Source organism: Drosophila takahashii, chromosome 3R, assembly GCF_030179915.1.
Source record: "Drosophila takahashii strain IR98-3 E-12201 chromosome 3R, DtakHiC1v2, whole genome shotgun sequence".
Lineage (NCBI taxonomy): Eukaryota > Metazoa > Arthropoda > Insecta > Diptera > Drosophilidae > Drosophila > Drosophila takahashii.
This window is the reverse complement of record NC_091681.1, coordinates 21,114,108-21,135,222: the sequence shown is the minus strand read 5'-3', so window position 1 is coordinate 21,135,222 and position 21,115 is coordinate 21,114,108. Positions and strand designations below refer to the sequence as shown.

Sequence of the window (21,115 nt, the reverse complement as noted above, 5' to 3'; positions counted from 1 at the left end):
TGTCAGCCGCAGCGCAGCGGAGGAAAAAAGGGAAAATAAGAGGCAAAAATGTAAGGAAAAGCATTGAGAGCTGGCCAAAAGAAAACCCATTCAATTTCACTGAATTGGGTAGATTTCGTTTGAGGGAATTTCCCGAATTATCATGGCTCTGTTGAATGGGATATCATGTTGTATTCATATCAAAAAAGGCGGATAAAAATATACCTGAAAATAGCCCCAAGTAAACACTTTAAGAGCGCGTGTCAATATCGATAATCCACGGGTGACTAATTAAAAGGTGGGAAAAAAATGCTCAAACTTTCCATTCCATTTCTGGTATCACGCATTGGGCAGTCATGAGGTATTCCCGGTTCAAGGTCCAAAGATCACTTACCGAGTTTTAGATAAACCATAAAACAATGCTGGTGGCTTTGTTGCTATGATTTTGAAAGCCTCGGCCAAAGGGCTCGTGTTTATAAATAAATAATAATGCCTGAAAATAATTTCTTCCTGTGGTATGATATCCCCATTACATAACCCCCACAGATATAAGGGGGAATCCAAGACCCCGAATGAAGATAAGGCACTCAAGCAATTAGGGATGGTCGCTGCCATTGACCGGCGAATGGCTTAAAATTTAATAACTCTTATCACGACTAAGGACACCCTTCAATTAAAGAACCCAACGCAGGCTGATAAATCTGATATGCATACACGGGGCTCGTGTGGTCAACTTTGGTCAATGCCTTTTATCTTTCATTGATACCTTGCACTTAACCTAGGCCATGCTTATCGGCCCCCAGATAAGCCGCCTGGGGATCCGTGTCTTTATAAGTAGCCCCTCCGAGCGAGTAGTTCCACAGATAGTGGCCGATCTTTCGGGTGTGCATTCAAACTTTACTGCAGCGCAAAATGTCCAAGTTACCGTGCAGCTACGATGCGGAGAACAAGATCTGGAAGGGTATTCCGCAGAACAACCCCTTCAAGCCGGAGACCTCGCTTGGCCGCATCATCTTCAAGAACATGAGGAACTGGCCCAAGAACGTCTGCCAGGTGAGTGATCCCTGATCAGTGCGTGTGTCGCAGGACAGGACCTCTCTAATGGCCAGTGGCTCCTCAGATTTCCGACACCGAGAGCGTGGAGGTCACCTTCGGTCAGGCCCTCACCTGGGCCATTCGCATTGCCCAGCACCTGAAGAGCCGCGGTCTTGACCACAAGGACATCATCGGCATTTCCGCCAAGAACACCACCTACATTATGCCCACTGCCGTGGCCTGTTTCTTCCATGGCACTCCCTTCCAATCGGCGAATCCGATCCTCGAGGAATGTAAGTATTATTACTTAAAACTACCTTGATTTTTAATAATTTTATTTTGTAGAAAATATTTCAACTCATTAATGACATCATATTTCCTTTATTTTAGCAACCCTTAAGCACTTGTATACTATTTCCAAGCCAAAGATCATCTTCACCGACGCTGATCACTACGAGAAATTGTACTCGGCTACCAGCGAGTTCAAGCCAGAGATTATTCTAACCACCGGAAGTAGGGATGGTGTCCTCAGCATTCAGGATCTGCTGCATCCTACAAAGACCGAGTTCTTCTATCAGTGAGTGTATAAAATTAGTTCTATGGTTCGGTTATTTATGGAAATTGTATCCTCTATAGGCCCACTCCTCTGAAGGAGGGACCCAAGCAAACCGTGGCCATCCTCACCTCTTCGGGAACTACTGGAATGCCCAAGGCTGTGTGCATCTCCAACGATATTCTCACCCAAGAGACTGTGTAAGTTTATTAGAATATTTTAATTAATATTTAATCTTACTAAAATAGAAATATACCATCCTTTAATTGATATTAATATTAATATTAATATTTAATTTCCCAAAAATCGTTCACAGCTTCGTCAATGGCTACGACACGATCTTCATCTCGGCCAGCCTGGACTGGATCACTGGTCTGTGGGCCACCATCTTCAGCACGGTGAACGGCTGCACTCGGATCATCAGCAGCAAGCCCTTCACCGCCGACTACTTCGTGTACTTGGTGAGCAAGTACAGCATTACGTACGCCCTGATTCCGCCGGAGCACTGCTGCTCCCTGCTGGACTGCCCCGACGCCACGCCCGAGAAGCTGGGCAGCCTGACGAAGCTGAACTTCGGAGGCGGCCGGATGACCCAGGCCACCGTGGAGCGGATCAAGAAGCTGGCGCCCAACGGAGTGCTCAACTCCTCGTACGGCATGACCGAGGTGGGCTTCATTGTGTTCAACCACGGGCATTTGAAGCTGACGGCGGCCGGCAACCCGCTGCCCGGAATCCAGGTGAAGATCGTGGACGACGACGGCAACAAACTGGGCATCAACCAGACGGGCGAGATCATCGTGCACAATGGATTCAACTGGAACGGCTACTTTGCCGATCCGGTGGCCACCAAGGAGATGCAGGACGAGGAGGGCTGGTTCCACACCGGCGACATGGGCTACTTCGACGAGGACGACTACCTGTACATGACGGACCGCAAGAAGGAGGTGCTCAAGTGGAAGGGTCTGCAGATGTGGCCCGCCGAGGTGGAGGCGGTGATCGACGAGCTGCCCGAGGTGAAGAAGGTGTGCGTCATTGGGGTGTACGATGAGACCCAGGGGGATGTGCCGGGAGCCCTGGTCGTTCGGGAGGATAATGCCACCCTGACCGCCCAGCAGGTGATTGACCACGTAGCCAAGCGACTGCCCGACATCCAGAAGCAGATGCGCGCCGGCGTCCAGTTCGCGGACGAGATTCCCCAGAACCACAACGGCAAGGCCGTCCGCCGATACGCCCGCGATCTCTTCGTTGCCCTGTCCAAGAAGAACTGAGTTCTGGGATAATAATTATCATAATAATAAGTTTGTTAAGTTAGGGAAACTTTCCGATTTTTGTGTTCCATCTGTTCTTTTCGCTTTAATTTGTCTTCAAATGTCGCCCACAACCTTCGCTTCTCAGAATAATGTCCATGTGCACTTATCAAATAAAGAAAATGCTGAAGTATAAATGGCGTGTCTTACATGTAAGTGAAAAGATCAAATGATTTATTTACTACAGATTTAGTAATAAATCCCTAGTCTCTTTTTCCTGGGTCAAGGACATCACATCACAAATCCCCAGGCCCAGTAACATTTTGAAAAACAATTGCCGACAACATTTGATTAACGTTGCCATCCCCCATCAATTTGGTTATAAAAATATTGCGAGAGTTTGGGGCGGATATTTGGGCCATAACTCAACGGGAATCGTGCACCCAGAAAAAAAAATGATCTAAAATGTCAAAAAATGGCCTAGAATTTAGGTAAAATTGGCCTTAAACTGGAGCTAAGTCCTTGAATGGCCTAAAATTTAGGATTGTATGACCTAAAATGTTAGGCCATTAATGGCCTAAAATGGGGTAATTTTTGGCCTAGATTTTAGGTAATTGGCTGCCTTAAAATATGAGAAAACCCCTATCCAAAATTTTAGGCTTTCTTTGGCCTAAAAATTTGTACTGAAAAATGTTTCATATTATAAAGTAAATACAGAGAAATTTATAGGTAACTCGAGGTCAATGTCGGCTTAGTCTTCAAGAAGTCGTCATTATTCCAACACACAAAAACGAGCGAAGAGGCTTCACTGTTCAGCAGTGAAATCGCTGTTTTATTCAACGATCGAAGTGGGTTACCATGCAAGCCGCGCTATAACTGGTTGGGAATTATAGCGTCGCTAGAACGGTATCAGGGGTTCCGTGCAAATTTATTTAGGTAAAATGCATTAATTTTAAGGCCCACGATGACCTAAAATATTAGGCTATACGGGACCTAAATAGTAGGGCAAATATACCAAAAATTTAAATTTTTAGGCAGTACATGACCTAAAAAGGAACTTTTAGTCCATTTAAAATGTTTTAGGCCATGCATGACCTAAAATGTTGTCCATCATTTTTCTGGGTGTGTCGCTGTTTCTTTATGGCTAAACACTTTCATTGGGTAAACAAAGAATTGCCATTTTGCGTCAAGTGCCGTGACTTCCACCCTCCAACCTCCTCCGTCCATGGAGTAAAAAATCATTTTATTTAGTCATAAAAATCGCACGCATAGAATTGGCCAGGAGCAGCAGGAACATCTGCTGGGGGATGGGAATTGGGGGTTACGGGTGCCAAATCACGGGGGCCGCACAAAAAGAAGCTTTTCACGAAATTAAAGGTAAATAAAATGTTTATGAGTGGAGAGCAAGCGCTCATATGATTTCACATTCGATTGAATAACATTTACACACGCAAGCGGGCGCCACACGAAGGACTCGCAATCTGTGCCCGGATCTCAATCCTCCGGTTAACAGTTCCCGATTCCCGATTGCCGTATCCGTGGATCCCTGGAATCCGTGGAGGGATGGCAATAGCAGGCACCCAAAGACGGGCAATAAATTCAAACATGTGCACATAAATTTTTATTTCGATTTGCTGAGCCGCTGTCAGTGGTGTCCTTTCCCCCGCATCCTTGTTCCCCCTCCCTCCGCTCACCCAATCGGTTTTATGAACTGTGAATATGCGCATGATGAAGTTGCCAAAGGATCTCGGCGGAAGTGAATCGTTCGGCATGCGGTTCACTCACTGTGCGTGAGTGTGAGTGTGAATGTGTGTGTGTTTGTGGGCGCCCATCAAAAGGAGGTGGCTGCAGGAGGGGTGAGGGGTGGCGTCGGTTGGCGGGGACGAACGTCAACGGCATCACAAATTATTGCATCTCGGTGTGCTGGGAGTCCGGCGATGGGCAAAATCCTCCAATTACCGACTACAAAGTTAAGATTTCTCTATTCTAATTAGAACTAATATGAGGAATTTTCTAAAAAAAAAACTATTTATCAAAAACGAACTGCAACCAGTTTTCTGTAATTTTATTGAGCTTAATTTATTGCTGTAAAATTTCTCAATTAAATATCAGTCAAATTTCTATTATATTTTCAATGGCTTGACCAAGACTTTTATTTAAGAGGTCATATATTACCCAAATATCTAATTTTGCTAGTTAAATATATGACCCCCAAAATCGCTTATTTTGTCCACTGTTTCGCTAGCAAAATCAGTGGAAGCAGCGACACGAGGAGAAATCGTAGCCGTCACTCAATTGAGTTGTCTAAGCGGGGAATAGGAATGGGTTTTCGGAAGTCGGCGGCAAGCGATCCCCTCGCCTGCATAAGTCAAATATCGAAAATGTCAACTCCTGATTGAGGACCCCCAAAAGCCGGGCTGCAGCAGTTCAATCAAGCTTGAAATATGCAGGAATCGGCAAATAGTTTAGAGCGGCGAAAGGAAAAAAAAAGGAAAAATCTATGCAAAAAAGTCGAGATGACCTTTGCCTCTTGTGAGAATTGAACTCACGGCCCCTGGTTTACAAGACCAGTGCTCTGCCACTGAGCTAAAGAGGCTCACGTTTTAACAGCGGCGAAAAAGACAATTTAAGCGACCTTTTTTGTTGGTAACGTTATTCTTCCACTGAAAGATATCTCACAGAATCATCGAACAATAAACACGTGTTTAAACAGTTGTCAACTGATAACTGCTCCAGTTTCGAAAGACACGGAAAGGTACGCAAGTATCCATTCATTTGGGCAATCACTCAGCTGCGTTGGCTAATTAAAACTGTGGAAATGGACCCCAATTAGCAGCTGCCCGAGGTGCAATTTTCGATTCTCAATGGCCAACTGTCTGTCTAGCGTCTCGTTGTATCGGTAATTGATAGACTGGCGCACTGAGGCAAATACTCGAATTCGCATTCGTATTCGCATTCGCTTTCGCATCCATGTGCAGCACTCACTCTCTCGAGTCTGTTTATTTGGCAAATTGGCAAATCAATTGCCTGAACTGAATAAGCTGCCACACATCAGCAGCCTCATCGCCACCTGAGATGTCGCGTTCTCTCAACTACGATATATACGTATCCGTATCTCTCGAGGCATCGAGAACCGCAAAAGTAATTGGGACAATCAATGAAATTAATTGAACGCATCGAAATCTTGTATGATCTTTGCCAAACTCATTTGCGGTGACATCTGGGTGTGCAAAATGCAGATGGGTGTAGAATATCATGGTAAACCACTGCCCGTTTAAATATTTGCTGCCCCACAATAGTTTAGTTTAGGAAGCACAACAAAAGCAGAATCGATTTGGTTTCCCCAAGTGATGTTATTCTTTCTCCTAACCAAATATTTAGACAACTGCCCTGCATTATTCCTTAAAGCACTCACTTAGTCAGGGAGAATAGGTCATAATTCATTCAAGTTTCCCAGCCCTAAAAACGAAGGCAAACACTCCCGAGTGCAGGGGATCCACTGAAGGAATTTCGATGCCAGTTGGAGCCACTTACAAAGTGCAGAAACACGTATACGCACCGTTGCGCCAGCATAACTCCCCCTTGGGCAGATTATCTGGCAGCAACAGCAGCATACTTAACAACTATTTATCGAGTTTTTCAATATTTTTAATGCCACTTTAAATACTTGACGCGATTATTTTCCACCGATTTTCCTTTGCATACATACAAATACCTATACATATATACGGCTGTATGGCTATACCTACATTTAAAACGCCGCCTCTCCTCTCAGCCAGCACTTCTTGATCCCGCGAAAGTAAAGTTTCAAGTGCCAAACACACGCAAACTTTTTGCTCTGTTGCAGCAGCATGCAAGTTTGCTGCCACCGAGAGACATAAAACTTTTATAGAAGTTATTAAAAGTGCGACGAAATGAAGGAGGGGATTGGACGGGGGGGTTAAGGGGGCTGCAGATCTGGTAGCAGGTTTCAGCGCCAAAGAGAGAAAGAGAGAGAAATGATTCATTTGCCATTCAATAAATCTTCGCTTTACTTTACTACACCAGGCAGATGGCCGGCAGTTCTCACTTGCCCACACTCAAAAGAATCTCGCTGTCAATCAGGGGAAGTGTTGAAAAATAAGCAGATAATGGATATTAAATTAATTAGTTTTGGTCAGAAGTTTATTTATTAATACATCATCTATTCTATTATATTTAACCTAAGTAATTTAGAAAAAATCTAAAGTTAAATAGTCATTGAGAGAATCCTTGTATAAACATTAGGGTATTTTTTCTAAATAAGCGGGAAATATCTACCATAATTATAAATATGATTATTCTCTATCACTGATTTATTTCCAAAAATGTATTATTTATAATTATCGAATTAGATTCACACTTTTCTTTGAGTTTACTCGCTGTTCTCGGCTTTCGCGTTGCTGCATCGGACGGACGCTTTAAGTAATGACCATCAACGGCTGGACGCCGACGGCGCCAGTTTGTACATTGTTATCTGCTAAGGACTGCGGGATTATACGCCGCGTTCAAGGTGCAAGGCCCAACCCCATCCGGAACCCCAAGTCCCGCTTCCCTTCCCTTCCCGCTGCCATTCATTATTCAAACGCATTAACAGAAGTTGTCCGGCTGCAGCAGGACAATTTTCGTGATATCCTTGACTTGGCATAACTTTGTCCGAGGTGCCCAAGGCTCGGCTGGCTGTTCCTGCAGCTCCTCCTGTTCCATACACTCCTTTTGCTCCTTCTGCTCCTGCTCTTGGTCCTTCGAAAAGTTTCCCTGCTGCACTCGAACAATAACAGAGCCAAGTATTTAAATGCAAATTAGCCCCAAATGATGCAATCATAATGCAAGTGGCTCCAGGGACCAGACCCAAAGGCTCCAGGGGGATAGGAAAAGGGAAAAAGGATGGGGATAAAACGGTTAGGAGACTGTGTTCCTGTACCCGGTTCGCTTTTAATTTCCACTTGCCTGGGCTCATTTAGCACAATTTGGCAGCCACTCATAATTTCCACTTCTTTTTCTTGCGCTCAAATTAATTTCCACCTCTGTTTTATGTTATCCTCCCTGCGATCCTCGGTTTCGGTTTCATCCTGCCGCTAGACTGAGTTCTGCTGGGGCTCGTTATGGGTGCGGAAGATAAATGCATTTCAACACATGTTGTTGAAAGTTAATTTCCGAAAACGTTGCTCATTTATTGTTAAATGTGCATTTAGTTTTCTTTCGTTCGTCGCTCTGCCTCCCCCGTTTTTTTTGCGCTCTGACTGCGGTAATGCCTTTTTGATGGTTGGCTTTGGATCCAGGCATTTCTTGCCTGATGCAGTTTAAATGAGCTGAGCGCTCGAGTTGGTCAAGCCTTTGAAGTGGCCCAGTCCGGAATTATTCAAATGCTCTCTCCCATTCGCATTCCCACGGAATTGTTGGAGTGGAGTTTGAAATCTTTAGCCCACAGCCCAACTATTTCTATTTCTATTTCCAGCTGCTGCAAAAATGGTCAAAACTTGGCAATCGAATAGCCGACTCGGCCACAAACACAATCAGCCAGCCAGCTCCCGAAATGAGCAACTTGAGAATTGAACTCGATGCCAGAACAAAGAACACACAATCCCGACAATCCGGACAGTCCAAGTGGGAAGGAGCAACTTTTGGTGTTATAATCTGTACCAAATTTAAGTGCTCTTGATATTGCTAATTAACACACAGCCATTCGCACATGCATGAAAGCCATTTGCGAGATTGGAAAAACAAAGACAATGGGCCAACGAAGACTTTTTGCGCTCCTCCTCGGTTGGCGAGTGTAATTGTGATTGGGTTGGTGTTGCTATTGCTCTTGGCTGGCAGTTCATTATTTGGCCAGCTGCTCCTGGATCGGATATTTCCCCGGGATTCGTTGGCTTCACTTGGATCTGTTCCAGCGAGCTCCGTTCGTTTTTTGGTTCAGTATGCCACTGCAACGGGGGGCGTATGCGTGATATGTGCGACAGCAATGCAAGCCGAGAAATTTGGAATTTCAAAGAAACTTTTTAGATATCCAGTGTGTTGGGTCTTTGGGGCGGAATCTGGCAATGAACGCTTGAGAACACACTTTAAAGTCCATTAGCGTTGAGTGGCCACAAAAGCAGGGACCAAAGAACCCAATCAAACAATTGCAAGTCGCATTGCATATTTATTTATGTACACTCGAATGTATTACAGGCGCACACACGTATATATTTAGCACAATTTATACAATTCGGTCTGCGACATTTGTCACATGAAAATGTGGATGGCCACAGAGAGAATGAATATTTGTCCATTATTTGTGTTACTTTGCGGTTGTCAAAATATTGATCCCGCCATAAAGCAAAGGAAAAATCTTTTTCGCTTTTTATTGCTGCTACTTTATTGAAGTTTTGTGGCAGAAAAAAAAATAAAGAACAAGAAGAAGCAGAAGAAAAAGCCAAGAGATATTCCATGAAATATTGTAACTGCTGCAAATTATCGTTCTTCGTTGCTAACATAAAACTTTTACCACCACCGCCCTCCGCAAAATCCTGGAATAACTCTATGCAAATGACTCAGACATTTTGCAATTGATGCTGCTCGGGGGAATGGAACTGCAAGACTGGCGAACAAGCTTAAAGTTCTTTAAAATACGCAAAATGCGCTGTCAATGAATTGCCCTGCTCTTAAAGTTTCCAATTAATAATGGCCATGTGGCTGCGACATGTAATGAAAATGCTTTCAGCTTAATTCCATCGATTCGTTTCGGCAAAATCATTGGCCGCAGCCGAAACCATGTCAGGCATTAGCTGGAGACACGACTCGCCATTATTCCGGAAATCTTCGATAATTTCACATAATCCACAGACTCCCCCCACATAGATGTGTGTAGTAAAACCCCAACAGACAACAAACAGAGCAGAACAATGCGCACAATGGCATTGGCAATCAGCACTTGAGATGGGGTGTACTGGAAAAAAGTCAGTGCCTTTTCTTTAATCTTCATATCCATTTTGGGACTTTAAAGATTTTAGGATTTTTCAGACTTAGTTATAATATTAATTTATTGTTCATACCAAAATTATTATTTAATATGTTGTCTCAGGATTCTTTCTAAATTTTTAGAGCGTATGAGTAAAGAGTGTATAATACATTTAGGAGTCACCATATATAATTTATATATATATAAATTATAATATATAATAATTTGAAAGATTTTTTCCGAAATGAATTAAAAAATAATAAAATACTAAAAGAATTTTAAAAATTTACTACTTTTTTGCCGTGCAAAATAGCTTATTGTGAGTTTGTGGCTTTAGAACAATGTCTCACTGACTGACTGAGAAAATGAGTGGGAAACTAGCTTGGCGAAGATTGGTCTGAGGGTCTGGGTCCGCAAAAAGGGTTCATGACGAGACATTGGCATTGGCCGACAGTTGGCTGGCTACATAGTATGAAACACAGAAAAAGAAACTTTCGCCATTCCCAGTGCAAACACGATGCGGGGAACTTTCAACATTTACTGCTCGGTGGCTGTTGTAACAAAGTTACAAGTAGCATTTGAAACTTGTCCTGCGAACTGGGAACTGGGAGCTTCCTATTGCCGCTGTCCCCCATTGCGTATGAGTGATTTTTATGAGCATCCCTCCACGTCATGCGTGTTTGTTTGCTTTTTGCTGTCTGCTGAGTTGTCCCTCCATTCCCTGTCTAGTTTTCATCTGCGAGCCCCGAGGTCAGACACAATTATACGAACATGACAAGTGCAATTTGCCAGGGGGCTCGAAGTTCATCCTCTTTACTTTGGTTATTCTCTCGATTTGGCTTCTAATTCCTGGCCTTTGTCTGTCTTTTGTTGAGCTCGGCCTAATCAAATTAAATCACTTAATTGCATAAATTAGCCCTCGGTCCAAGGGAAAAATTCAAACTTTTCACTTGAAAGTATACGATGCCTAACAGGTTTCCGAATTACCCAGAATTATTGTGATATTTGAACTTTCGTTGTTCACTGAACCGAGACTCCACCAATAAATTAAGTTGGTATTCGAGACCCACAAAGATTTTAATAAAACATTCGAGGCCCAGTTAATTAAAATCCCGCCCGGAGCCGAGTGCAAAATCTGGCTCCTGACTGCCGTAATTAAGCTGTCAGCCCGGATTCCGACTCGTGAGCAGAGATCTCACCTAAGTCACAACTCATAACTCATGTGGCCCTCGGGTCGAGGAGCCATGTGTCAGGATATTAGCTTTGAGATGTGCATATGACAAATCTGAAAAGTTTCTAGCCAAGATTTCAGCTCGTTTCCTTCGTTCTTCGTTCTCCGTTCGCCAGCCGCAAAAGTTTGCGGATGCAGAATGCAAAGTAATCGAGGGCCTTAGCCGGAGTTTCAGCTTTAAGTTGTTTGACTTTGGCTTTGGACAAAGGAAGTCTTTTGACTCGCTGTTTGCTGCTCATTTTTCCCACAGCTAATTGCGCGGCGTCCCAGAACGGAGAGCTGGAAAGGAAGCGCTGAGCCACTGGGCACACAGGGTGGAGATGGAGATTGGAGGGGTTGGGGGGAATAATGTCATAAATCACCATGGATATATGCATAAATTATCGCTTGAGCTCTTCCAGCGACCAGCGGCCAGCCGAAGTCGATTCCCAGAGAAAGGCGGACGCTGCGAAAGTTAAAAAACAAAGCTCACGATAAACGAAGCGACATTTAAGGATTTAACGAGAAAAAATCGCTGTCACGAGGACGCATCGTTTTAATCAGTGGAAGACAGTCAGTGTACCGCCCCGTCCGTTGCTTTATTCAGCACCATCCTTTGCACAGTGGTTGCGAATCTCTGGTAAAAATAGACACAAATAATATTTATATTTTAAGAAAAATCATTTGGGATAATCATAAAGAAACCTCCCTAAAAATTCTAAAAATTGTATAAATTAACGATTTTCTATTTCCTAAGGAATACAAACTAAATTAAATCGCTTAGCTCAGAAATCTTAAAAGAAAATCCTAAAGTAGAAAAATTGCACATTTTAAATATCAAATAAACAAATAATTAAATTCACTCCCCTGATTTCATTCTCCCGCCCACTGTCCTCCGGCACGTGCTCATGTCCAGCTGCCTGGGCTTCTCTTCTCCGAACGCGTTCTCTGCGTCTTCGACTCTGAAATGGTAGCAATATTTTGTCAGGCCAAAGTCAACAGCCGGCAGGCAGCAGGCGGCAGACGCCAGGACCCGAAAGACAAAGCTCCTCCCGGCGGGACGGGGGGGAAATTTACATTGGCGTTGCAAAGTATGCAACGCATATTTTTACATCACTTCTGTTTGCCTTTCTCCCGGAGCCACAGCTCGGCGGCAGGAGCACCCGAGGACCAAGAGCCAAGAACCGAGGGGGGAGTTTTATACATTTAAATGTATTTATTTTTCCCGGAGCCAAAGGCAGACCGAGAGCCGCAGGACTCTTGCCGGCATGAATATGCTTGAAAAGGTGTGGGCCGAAGGATGTGCCGGAGGAGAGGCGAACAGGCTGGGGCCTTAAATTATTATATTGATAGCTTATGGGTGGGAAAGGGCTAATCTGGTAATCAAGTTAAGAATTTATTTGGCTTAACACATTTGCGTTTGGCAAGCGGATTGCAGAAAGATACTGTATTTAAACTTTAAAATTTGGAATTTAATGGAATAAATTTTGTACTGCCGCCTATCACATGCACTTTTCGCTGAATTTTGGCAGCTTGTCGATCTGAACACCGACTACGTTCAAGACCTGCTGGGAAGCGAATATTCCCGTGCGGATGCAGTAATCCAGGGGCATCCGTTGGACGTACATGGCCAGGAATCCGCCGACGAAGGCGTCGCCACAGCCGTTGGTGTCGAACACCTCGCCGGGCTTCACCTTGGGCACCGGGTACTCCAGAACGCGATCGTTGTCCTGGAACACCAGCACCGGACACACGGCGTCCGTGATCATCACCAGGCGAGGTCGGCAATTGGCCTTGGGCAATTTCTGCAGCCGCGATCCGATCTCAAAGATGTTCTTCGTCTTCCAGTCGTTGGTGTCCCCATAAGCAATGGCCTCTTCCTTATTGCAGATGATAATGTCCACATATTGCAGGATATTGGCCAGTGCCTCCCGCTGCATCTGCAGCACGAAGACGGCACTGAAGTTGAGGATCACAATTCGCTTGGACTCGCAGCACATCCGCGCGATGCGATCGACGACCGGGGCGCAGACGGCCAGAAAGAAGCCGGTGAAGTAGAAGTAGGTGGCCCGACTCAAGGCGCACTCGTTCTCCTCCTCGTCCACCCATTCCTCGGTGAAGAGCGAGGCAGCCCCCAAGTTGGCCACCAAGGAGCGGTTCTGGCCATTGATGATCACCGCACAGGATCCTGGGAAGGAGAATTATCAGATTTTAGATGATGCATAGGAGAGCTTGAAAAATTTCGCCATTATCGATATTTTCGATATTTTTCAAACATAAATTAATCTATATTATCGATTAGATATTGTGAAAATATCGATATTTTCAAGATCAAATTCTATATACTAAAATTTTTGTATCATACCTGTCGGCAGTTCGTCCTTCAGCTGGTAGAGTGTTAGTATGCCATCGGCTCTGGCCCTCTTTTCGATGCGATCGCCCAGCTTGTCCTTGCCCACGGCGCCAGTGAAGACGGCTCGAAAGGGGGTCTGTACGATCCACTGGAAGATCCGCATCGAGTTCTGGCAGGCTCCGCCCGCGGAATAGATGACGTTCTCCATGTTCATCAGCTCGTCGAACAGAGCGTCGTGCTTCTCGTCGGCGATGATGGCTGCATTCGCCTCCAGGCCGTACTTCTCCAGGATCACGTTGTCCTCGACGGTGCACGTGATGTCCAGCAGGGGATTGCCGAAGCCCATCAGGATTCCCTCGGGTAGATCCATCTTTGGGGGATCCTGGCAATCGCAGAAACTAATATTGGCTGTCCGAAGAACCTGGGCAAAATTCACTCGCAGAAATGGACGACGGATCGGGGTTCTTTGCAGCAACGGAAACGACTTTATGCTTAGGCCTAAAATACTTTTGGACATTCCTGAAAATAGTCCCGCCTCTATTCTTCCGACATCCGATGGATTACAGTCCCCACCTATCCAATGTTCATGCTGTTTAAATATTTTGTGCTGCTCGATTTGATTGATGTAACGAAATTTTCGAGTGAACGGGAACAGCCCTCCCCCTGCGACGAAATTTATACGCCTCAGTTGCTTAATATGTTAATTACCTGCATAAATCAATCAGAACAATTAATATTGTTGTGGCCCAATTTAATGTGCTATTAATTACGAATCCGTCTTCCCGATGGAAGTATGTATAATTGCTCTGCAATTACGATGGGGAATGGCCTGGCTGCGCCGCGATGGAGGTGGGGCTTTCGGGGGCTTTTATTTTCATTTTTCTGCCGGAGATGAATGAATTGAATGTAAGTGGGCTTGACAAGGGCGGGGTAGTGAATGCAGCCACCCAGAACGTGAATGTCCTTCCGCCGCCAAAAAAACATCATCAGTGGCGGAGGCGGCGGCGGCGGATGGAGGGTGGGGAATGAAAAACAATGGCATTTGCAGTGCTTTGCACAAGTTGCCTGGCATAAATTTTAATTTTTATGCAACACAAAAGCTGCAGAAGCAGCCCGAGCTTCCGACGCGCGTCGGAGCCACACGAAATCAGAAGTGATAAATTAAGCAACGAAATTGGGATACCCTGGGTAACAGAAGAGGATACAAAATTTAAATTTAAGGATTTGTCCATTATGTATTACTTAAGCTATCTAAAGGAAAATGAAAAAATACTTAAGAAAAGATTCAAGCCATAATAATATTAAACCTTAAGGCTAGAAGTTCTGGCTAATATTTAATAATTGAGTTCAGAAATCCAAATTGCGGAATATAATTTAAATTTAACCATCATAAATACGTTTATAACTTAAAATAAATACTTTTTAATGGAAAGTCCTTTATTTTCCTTTGACATATCCGTAATTAGCTATACATCCCCTCTTTTCTAAGAAATCACCATCGTTGTCTTATCAATATTTGTGGTCATAAAACGGCAAAATACCATCAACAGTGTGCATTAATTCGTTGTAATTTTGAAAATAAATTGTGCTGGGAAAATGTGTTTTTAATTTCGCTTTCAGTTGGATCTCATGCACAGTATATGGCATACCCTTTTCCAACAGGACGAGGATGAGGTGTGTGGCGGGTGGCAATGGCGTCGTTTATCGCTCGCGAGCTCCGCAAAGTATGCAAGCGGTTTTTCACTTTGCTTCTCCTGTTGTTATTTTTGTTGGCAGCACATAGTATAAGTGCCAGTTGTTGTTGTTGTTCTTGTTGCTTTTGTTCGCTGGGTAAGTACTTACTTATGTGCCAGGGCATTATTCTTGGCTCTGTTCCTTTTGCTAAACCGCTGCCGCTTTTTCCTACAAGACCCGGCAGTAGAAAAGCTTCAGCAGCAGGAGCGATGGCAGATGAGATGAAGATGAGAAGGGATGTGGATGGGGAAGGGGAGGGGGCGGGGCAAACCGCAGCGGTGACGTGGCAATGCAGCTGCATAATGTGGCATGCGGTTTGCATTAAAAATGATATTGCAACACGAGCCGCACATCTGCAGCTGTGTGCAGTTAGGCGCCGCCTGCAGTCACTGACAGCCGCATGGCAATTATAATCCACACACATACAGATACACACACTGCCGCACGCACACTCATCCCCGGCTTAAGTCTACACTGGGAAAAAATACCTAAATAAATTAAGTCAGGCCAACGGCAAATACAGTCAGAAATAAATAAATAAAATAAATTATACCAATTAAAAACGAAATTAAAAAAAACAAGAAAGGAAGCTAGCTTCGGCCAGCCGAAGCTTATATACCCTTGCAGATCATTCCTATTAATAAACAAATCGCAAAAATGTTCAATTTTCTAATATTTCTCATTAATTTTCCGATCGTTCCAATGGCAGCTATATATATAGTCGTCCGATTTTGATCAAATTAAAATTGAAATTCGGAAATATTTAAAAAGAGTCATATCCTAGAGTAGAAGATAATACAATAAAAACCAAAGAAGCTAGAATTTATTTCCTATTACTTTTCCATTAATTTTCCGATCGTTCCTATGGCAGCTATATGATATAGTAGTCCGATTTTTTAAATAATTAATTCGAAATTCAGATATATTTAAAAAATAACATCCCCAAAAGTAGAAGGTAATATTTCAAAAAACACCGAAGCTAGAATTTTTTAAAGCTTTTTTTTTTCGATTGTTCCTATGGGAGCTATAAGATATAGTTGTCCGATCCGGTCGGCTCCGACATATATACTACCTGCAATAGAAAGAAGACTTTTGGGAAAGTTTCATCCCGATAGCTCAAAAACTGAGAGACTAGTTTGCGTAGAAACAGACAGACGGACAGACGGACAGACGGACAGACGGACGGACAGACGGACATGGCTAGATCGACTCGTCTTGTGATGCTGATCAAGAATATATATACTTTATGGGGTCGGAAACGTCTCCTTCACTGCGTTGCAAACTTCTGACTGAAATCATAATACCCTCTGCAAGGGTATAAATATATAAATAGAAATTAATGGGTAATTGGTAAAAAAAAATGCCTCGTTTCTTGGAATTATTATGTTTAGTGGTCGATAATTTTTTGGGTAAGCAGCTATATAAGGCATTAAAAGCTTTCTGCTTTCTGTATATTAATATTTTTTTGAACTGAATACTTTTTTCTGTGTATTAACTGGGAAGTGCGAGGGAATCTGGAGCTGGGCCATGTAAGCAGCAGCTGCCAGTGACACACACATCAACATGACACCCTGTCGCTTGACAAAGCTTAGCTCAGGATCTGGGAGCTGGCAACTGGGAGGTGCCACCACAAACGCACACCCATCTACACCACCACCCCCTTCCACCATATCATTTTCCACACATCCAGGCACATTCACACGCTCGACATGTTGCTTTTTGGGGATGAGCCGAGGGGCAGGATGTCCGCTTCCTTTTTCGCCGCCTCGCACGTTGTTATCTAACAAGCTTTTTATGTGATTACCTTTTGCCTTCTGTTAGTTTTACTATAATTTGGCCTTTACGCTTAACGAGATTGTTGTAAGGTGCTCCCAGCCAAGAATAAGGAACAAGGAAACCGAGCCGGAATGAGGGGACGACAGTTGACCAGATCCTGCACACACAGGACACTTGCTCCATTGTAGTGCACTCGGCTGTTGTTCCTTTGCCTTCCTGAAGCTTAGAAAGGAACCCGGACAATGCCACTGAGTCGGAGTAATATGAATGGAGCCATGTCGATATGAGCTTAGGTGCGTTGTCAAGTGATAATCGTGTCACAGTACCTCCTCCGCTTCCCGTACCATTTCCACAGCTCAAAACATTTATTCGTGAAGGTTTTTTAAAAATATATTAAGAAGCATGAACTCGTCGGCTCGAAGAGGATGGCCTGCTCCCATCCTGGTTTAGCTTAGTATGCGAAGGAGGAGGAAAATTGTGGCCAAGCAGAGCAGCAGGACGTTGACGAAGAACCGATAGATGAACAGGCAATTACACATCTCTTCATTGCGGTTGTGTGACGAGGGGCCTCATCATCATCTGGAGGGCAGCGAGTCCTCTTCCGATTCATTGTCCAGGCGTCCTATTCGTCATGTTCGGCAGTATATTTATTTGGTAATGTGACATGAAACTCTAAAACACATGAGGTCTTAAAATTTAGTTACTTTGGTAATTTCATGCTTTGTAATTATTGCTAATCCTATAGAATCTATAGATAGATGACCAATTTAATTGATCAATTTTATTTTTTGTCACTTATTTATTTTATTGAAGTGGAAAAAAAACACAACTTATTCTACTTGGAATGGAAAAATTACAGCCCGTGTCTAAATGTAAATGTTAATATCGCTTTTTGATCAAACCTAATTGGTTCATATGGTGACTATTATTGTTTATTGATTATTTAAAGTCGGGTTCCACATTTTCATCAGTCTTTATGAGTCTGTCAATTGTTAATAATGGCTAGAAATCTATATTCTACTGTGGTTTTCCTTCTGTTTGCTGGATGCTTGGTCACGAAGGTAAAAAATCCCTATCTCTGTAAACTGTATTTCATGCAGTACTTTTAGGTTTTTTCTTTATACGAATTTACGAATGCAAAGTGTGAGTGTGTTGATAAAGACTTTTGCAAAATCGAATACTGTTACATCAAGTCTGTGAACCGGACATACAAATATATTTCCGTAAAATGTAAACTGTTTCGTCTTCCTGTGACAAAAGTTAAGGTATTTGAATAAGAATATATTTTATTATCAAGGTAATGATATTTTACCTGTACAATCAGGTGAATTTTGCCCTTTATCAACGTCTTAATGGCTATAAACCTTTCCTTTACAATATGACCATGGACGCGTGTAAATTTTTAAAATCTCCGAGATCCAATCCCGTTGCCAATTACTTCTATAATTTTATTAAAGACGTTTCCAATATCAACCACTCCTGCCCAATTGATGTAAGTATATGTGCAGTCTATGAAGTAAATAATCTGACAAATCATTTTCCAGCATGATGTTATGGTGGAAAGATTGACCGCTGAGAGTGTTATACCCCGAATCACCAATATTCTGCCTTTTCCGAAGGGGAACTACATGTTCGAAACACATTTTTTTATCCATGATATAAAACGAGTTGTAGTTCAATTTTTTAGTTCACTTTCGTGAGAGTAAAGACTATTATTCAGTATATTATAAGTGCCAACCAACTTTAACTAAGTTATGTATTACATAATATGTAAAATTCTCAAAAATATGTATTTATTTTGTTATACCCGAAAGAACAAGTAGCCCTTGCCAGGCTTGTCAATTTTTTCCGAACCTGTCAAATCGACGTGAACGAAATTAGCTCATTATAATTATTACGCCGTCAAAGACCAATAGTGATATTGATATCACATAAATTTCTTTACTTTTTTTTGGGTTTATAAATCCTATTCGGTGAGTCATGTCCAACTACGCGCCGTTCATCAAGCCCTATGTGCAGTACAACGAACACGGCTGGGGTCCTTGTGAGGTGCCCGATCTGGATGTGCCCTACCAGCCGTTCTGCAAGAGTGATCGCCTGGGCAAGATCTGCGACTGGACGGTGTCGCTGCCGGAGAAAAAGTTCCCCAATAAGTACGCCTCGTCCTTTGGCAACAACAGCCAGTATGCGTACTTCCACGAGGACGACGATTCCACCTTCCATTTGGTGGATAACACCGGATCCAAGGGCTTTAGGCCCCATCAGCGGGGTCGCTACCGTCCCAATATTCGCAACAACGTTAGGGTCAGGGGTCGCACTGGGCGGGGCAGCGCCCTAGTGGGCATGGCCGGTGGACCCTCGGCTGGGGGCGGGATGAGCAACAGCACCAAGTATGGAAAGTCGGGACGCGATACGCGCCGAAATGTGGGTCGTCGATTCGCCCGCAATGCGCCCACCAGACTTCGCGAGAGCTCCGTTATGGTCCGCTCCAATTGGGTATCCATCGAGGAGATTGACTTTCCACGCCTCCTCAAGCTCGCCCTTCCCAATATCAAGGAGGGCCAGGACATCGCCACCTGCGGCTCCCTGGAATACTATGACAAGCTCTACGATCGGGTTAATCTGCGCAATGAGAGACCCCTACTTAAGATGGATCGCGTTGTGCACACGGTGACGACCACCGATGACCCGGTCATCCGTCGTCTGGCCAAAACCATGGGCAATGTCTTTGCCACCGACGAGATCCTGGCCACCATCATGTGCTGCACTCGATCCAACTACTCCTGGGATGTGGTCATCGAGAAGTTGGGCACCAAAGTTTTCTTGGACAAAAGGGATAACACTCAGTTCGATTTGCTGACCGTCAACGAGACTTCGCTGGAGCCGCCAATGGATGAGGAGGGCTCCATCAACTCGGCCCACAGCTTGGCCATGGAGGCCACGCTCATCAACCACAACTTCAGTCAGCAGGTATGTTTGGAAAATCTTTTTAAATAATTTTTAGGAAATTTTAAGGAGTATACACACTTTTGTCTTTGATTTTAATATGAAATTCTGATTTTTAATGTCCTTAAATATTAATAGTAAATTTGACTAATATTGTATTTAATATTTTCTACCTTGATTAAAATATTGTAAGACTCAAACATGTAATTTAATATGTTTTGTATTAAATTCAATTATTTTTTTATTTATTAATTTATTTATCCAACATTTTGCCAGGTACTTCGCATTGGCGACCAGGAGCCGCGCTTCAAGTTCGAGGAGCCCAATCCCTTCGAGGAGTCCGGCGTGGACCTGGCCTCCATGGGCTACCGCTACCGTCAGTGGGATCTGGGCAACGACCTAGTGCTGATTGCCCGCTGCAAGCACAACGGCGTGATCCAGGGCCCCAACGGGGAGCTGCAGTTCCTCTCGATCAGGGCGCTCAACGAGTGGGACTCCAAGGTGACCAATAGTGTGGAGTGGCGCCAGAAGCTGGACACCCAGCGCGGTGCTGTCTTGGCCTCGGAGCTACGCAACAACGCCTGTAAGCTGGCTCGCTGGACCGTGGAGGCTGTGCTGGCTGGCTCCGATCAGCTCAAACTGGGCTATGTGTCCCGGGTGAATCCGCGTGATCACCTCCGCCACGTGATCCTGGGCACTCAGCAATTCAAGCCGCAGGAATTCGCCACACAAATCAACCTGAACATGGACAACGCCTGGGGCATACTGCGCTGCCTCATCGACATTGTGATGAAGCAGCCAGATGGTAAGTATCTGATCATGAAGGATCCCAACAAGCCAATGGTACGGCTGTACGATATTCCGGAAAACGCGTTCGACTCCGACGGCGACGAGGATGAGGACTCCAGCGAGCCCTTTGCCAACTCCATCGACAACTAATGTTTGCACAAATTCATTTAACTAATAGTTGTTCGAATAAAGGCATTCGTTGACAGACGGGCGACACATGCTGAACTGACAGATGCGCTGCGAACACAAATGCAATTTAAATTGAGTTTTTGACCAAGTACAACAATATATGTTTGTGTTCACATGACATGGCGGGGGAACAAAGGTTCGGGGTGATTGCAGTCACAGTTATTTGGGGATCGGGGATGATAACATGGCCACATCAATCACTGCGGTTCCAAGAAATACAAAATGAAACCCGGCTAAATAAATATGCATTGTGCAGGACATCCCCCCTGAATTACCATCACCATTACCGACTGACAATCACAATAAGTGAACGAATCGGGGGAAGGGTTTTTCGATTGTTTGG

At 44.0% G+C, this 21,115-nt stretch overlaps 4 protein-coding genes and 1 non-coding gene across 5 annotated transcripts; 2 read left to right on the top strand and 3 right to left on the bottom strand.

Annotated features, from left to right (window-relative positions):
• Window positions 1-852: 852 nt before the first annotated feature.
• On the top strand, window positions 853-2,927 carry LOC108056533 (uncharacterized). Its single transcript, XM_017140346.3, has 5 exons — window positions 853-1,032; window positions 1,100-1,307; window positions 1,405-1,591; window positions 1,651-1,767; window positions 1,884-2,927. Exons 1-5 carry the CDS (start codon window positions 892-894, stop codon window positions 2,833-2,835), a joined length of 1,605 nt encoding a protein of 534 aa, XP_016995835.2. The 5' UTR covers window positions 853-891; the 3' UTR covers window positions 2,836-2,927.
• A 2,411-nt stretch (window positions 2,928-5,338) lies between these two features.
• TRNAT-UGU (transfer RNA threonine (anticodon UGU)) lies at window positions 5,339-5,410 on the bottom strand. Its single transcript has one exon. It is a non-coding gene; the product is annotated as a tRNA-Thr (tRNA).
• A 6,988-nt stretch (window positions 5,411-12,398) lies between these two features.
• Window positions 12,399-13,987, bottom strand: Adk1 (Adenosine kinase 1). The gene is made up of 2 exons (XM_017140353.3): window positions 13,351-13,987; window positions 12,399-13,173 (listed from the first exon to the last, which is right to left on the bottom strand). The coding sequence occupies exons 1-2, from the start codon at window positions 13,853-13,855 to the stop codon at window positions 12,488-12,490; spliced, it is 1,191 nt and encodes a 396-aa protein (XP_016995842.3). The 5' UTR covers window positions 13,856-13,987; the 3' UTR covers window positions 12,399-12,487.
• A 3,066-nt stretch (window positions 13,988-17,053) lies between these two features.
• LOC138913423 (uncharacterized) lies at window positions 17,054-17,541 on the bottom strand. Its single transcript, XM_070217147.1, has one exon. It carries the CDS (start codon window positions 17,456-17,458, stop codon window positions 17,300-17,302), a length of 159 nt encoding a protein of 52 aa, XP_070073248.1. The 5' UTR covers window positions 17,459-17,541; the 3' UTR covers window positions 17,054-17,299.
• Window positions 17,542-18,709: 1,168 nt separating this feature from the next.
• On the top strand, window positions 18,710-20,890 carry eIF3d2 (eukaryotic translation initiation factor 3 subunit d2). Its single transcript, XM_017140351.3, has 2 exons — window positions 18,710-19,818; window positions 20,071-20,890. The coding sequence occupies exons 1-2, from the start codon at window positions 18,829-18,831 to the stop codon at window positions 20,731-20,733; spliced, it is 1,653 nt and encodes a 550-aa protein (XP_016995840.3). The 5' UTR covers window positions 18,710-18,828; the 3' UTR covers window positions 20,734-20,890.
• Window positions 20,891-21,115: the final 225 nt, after the last annotated feature.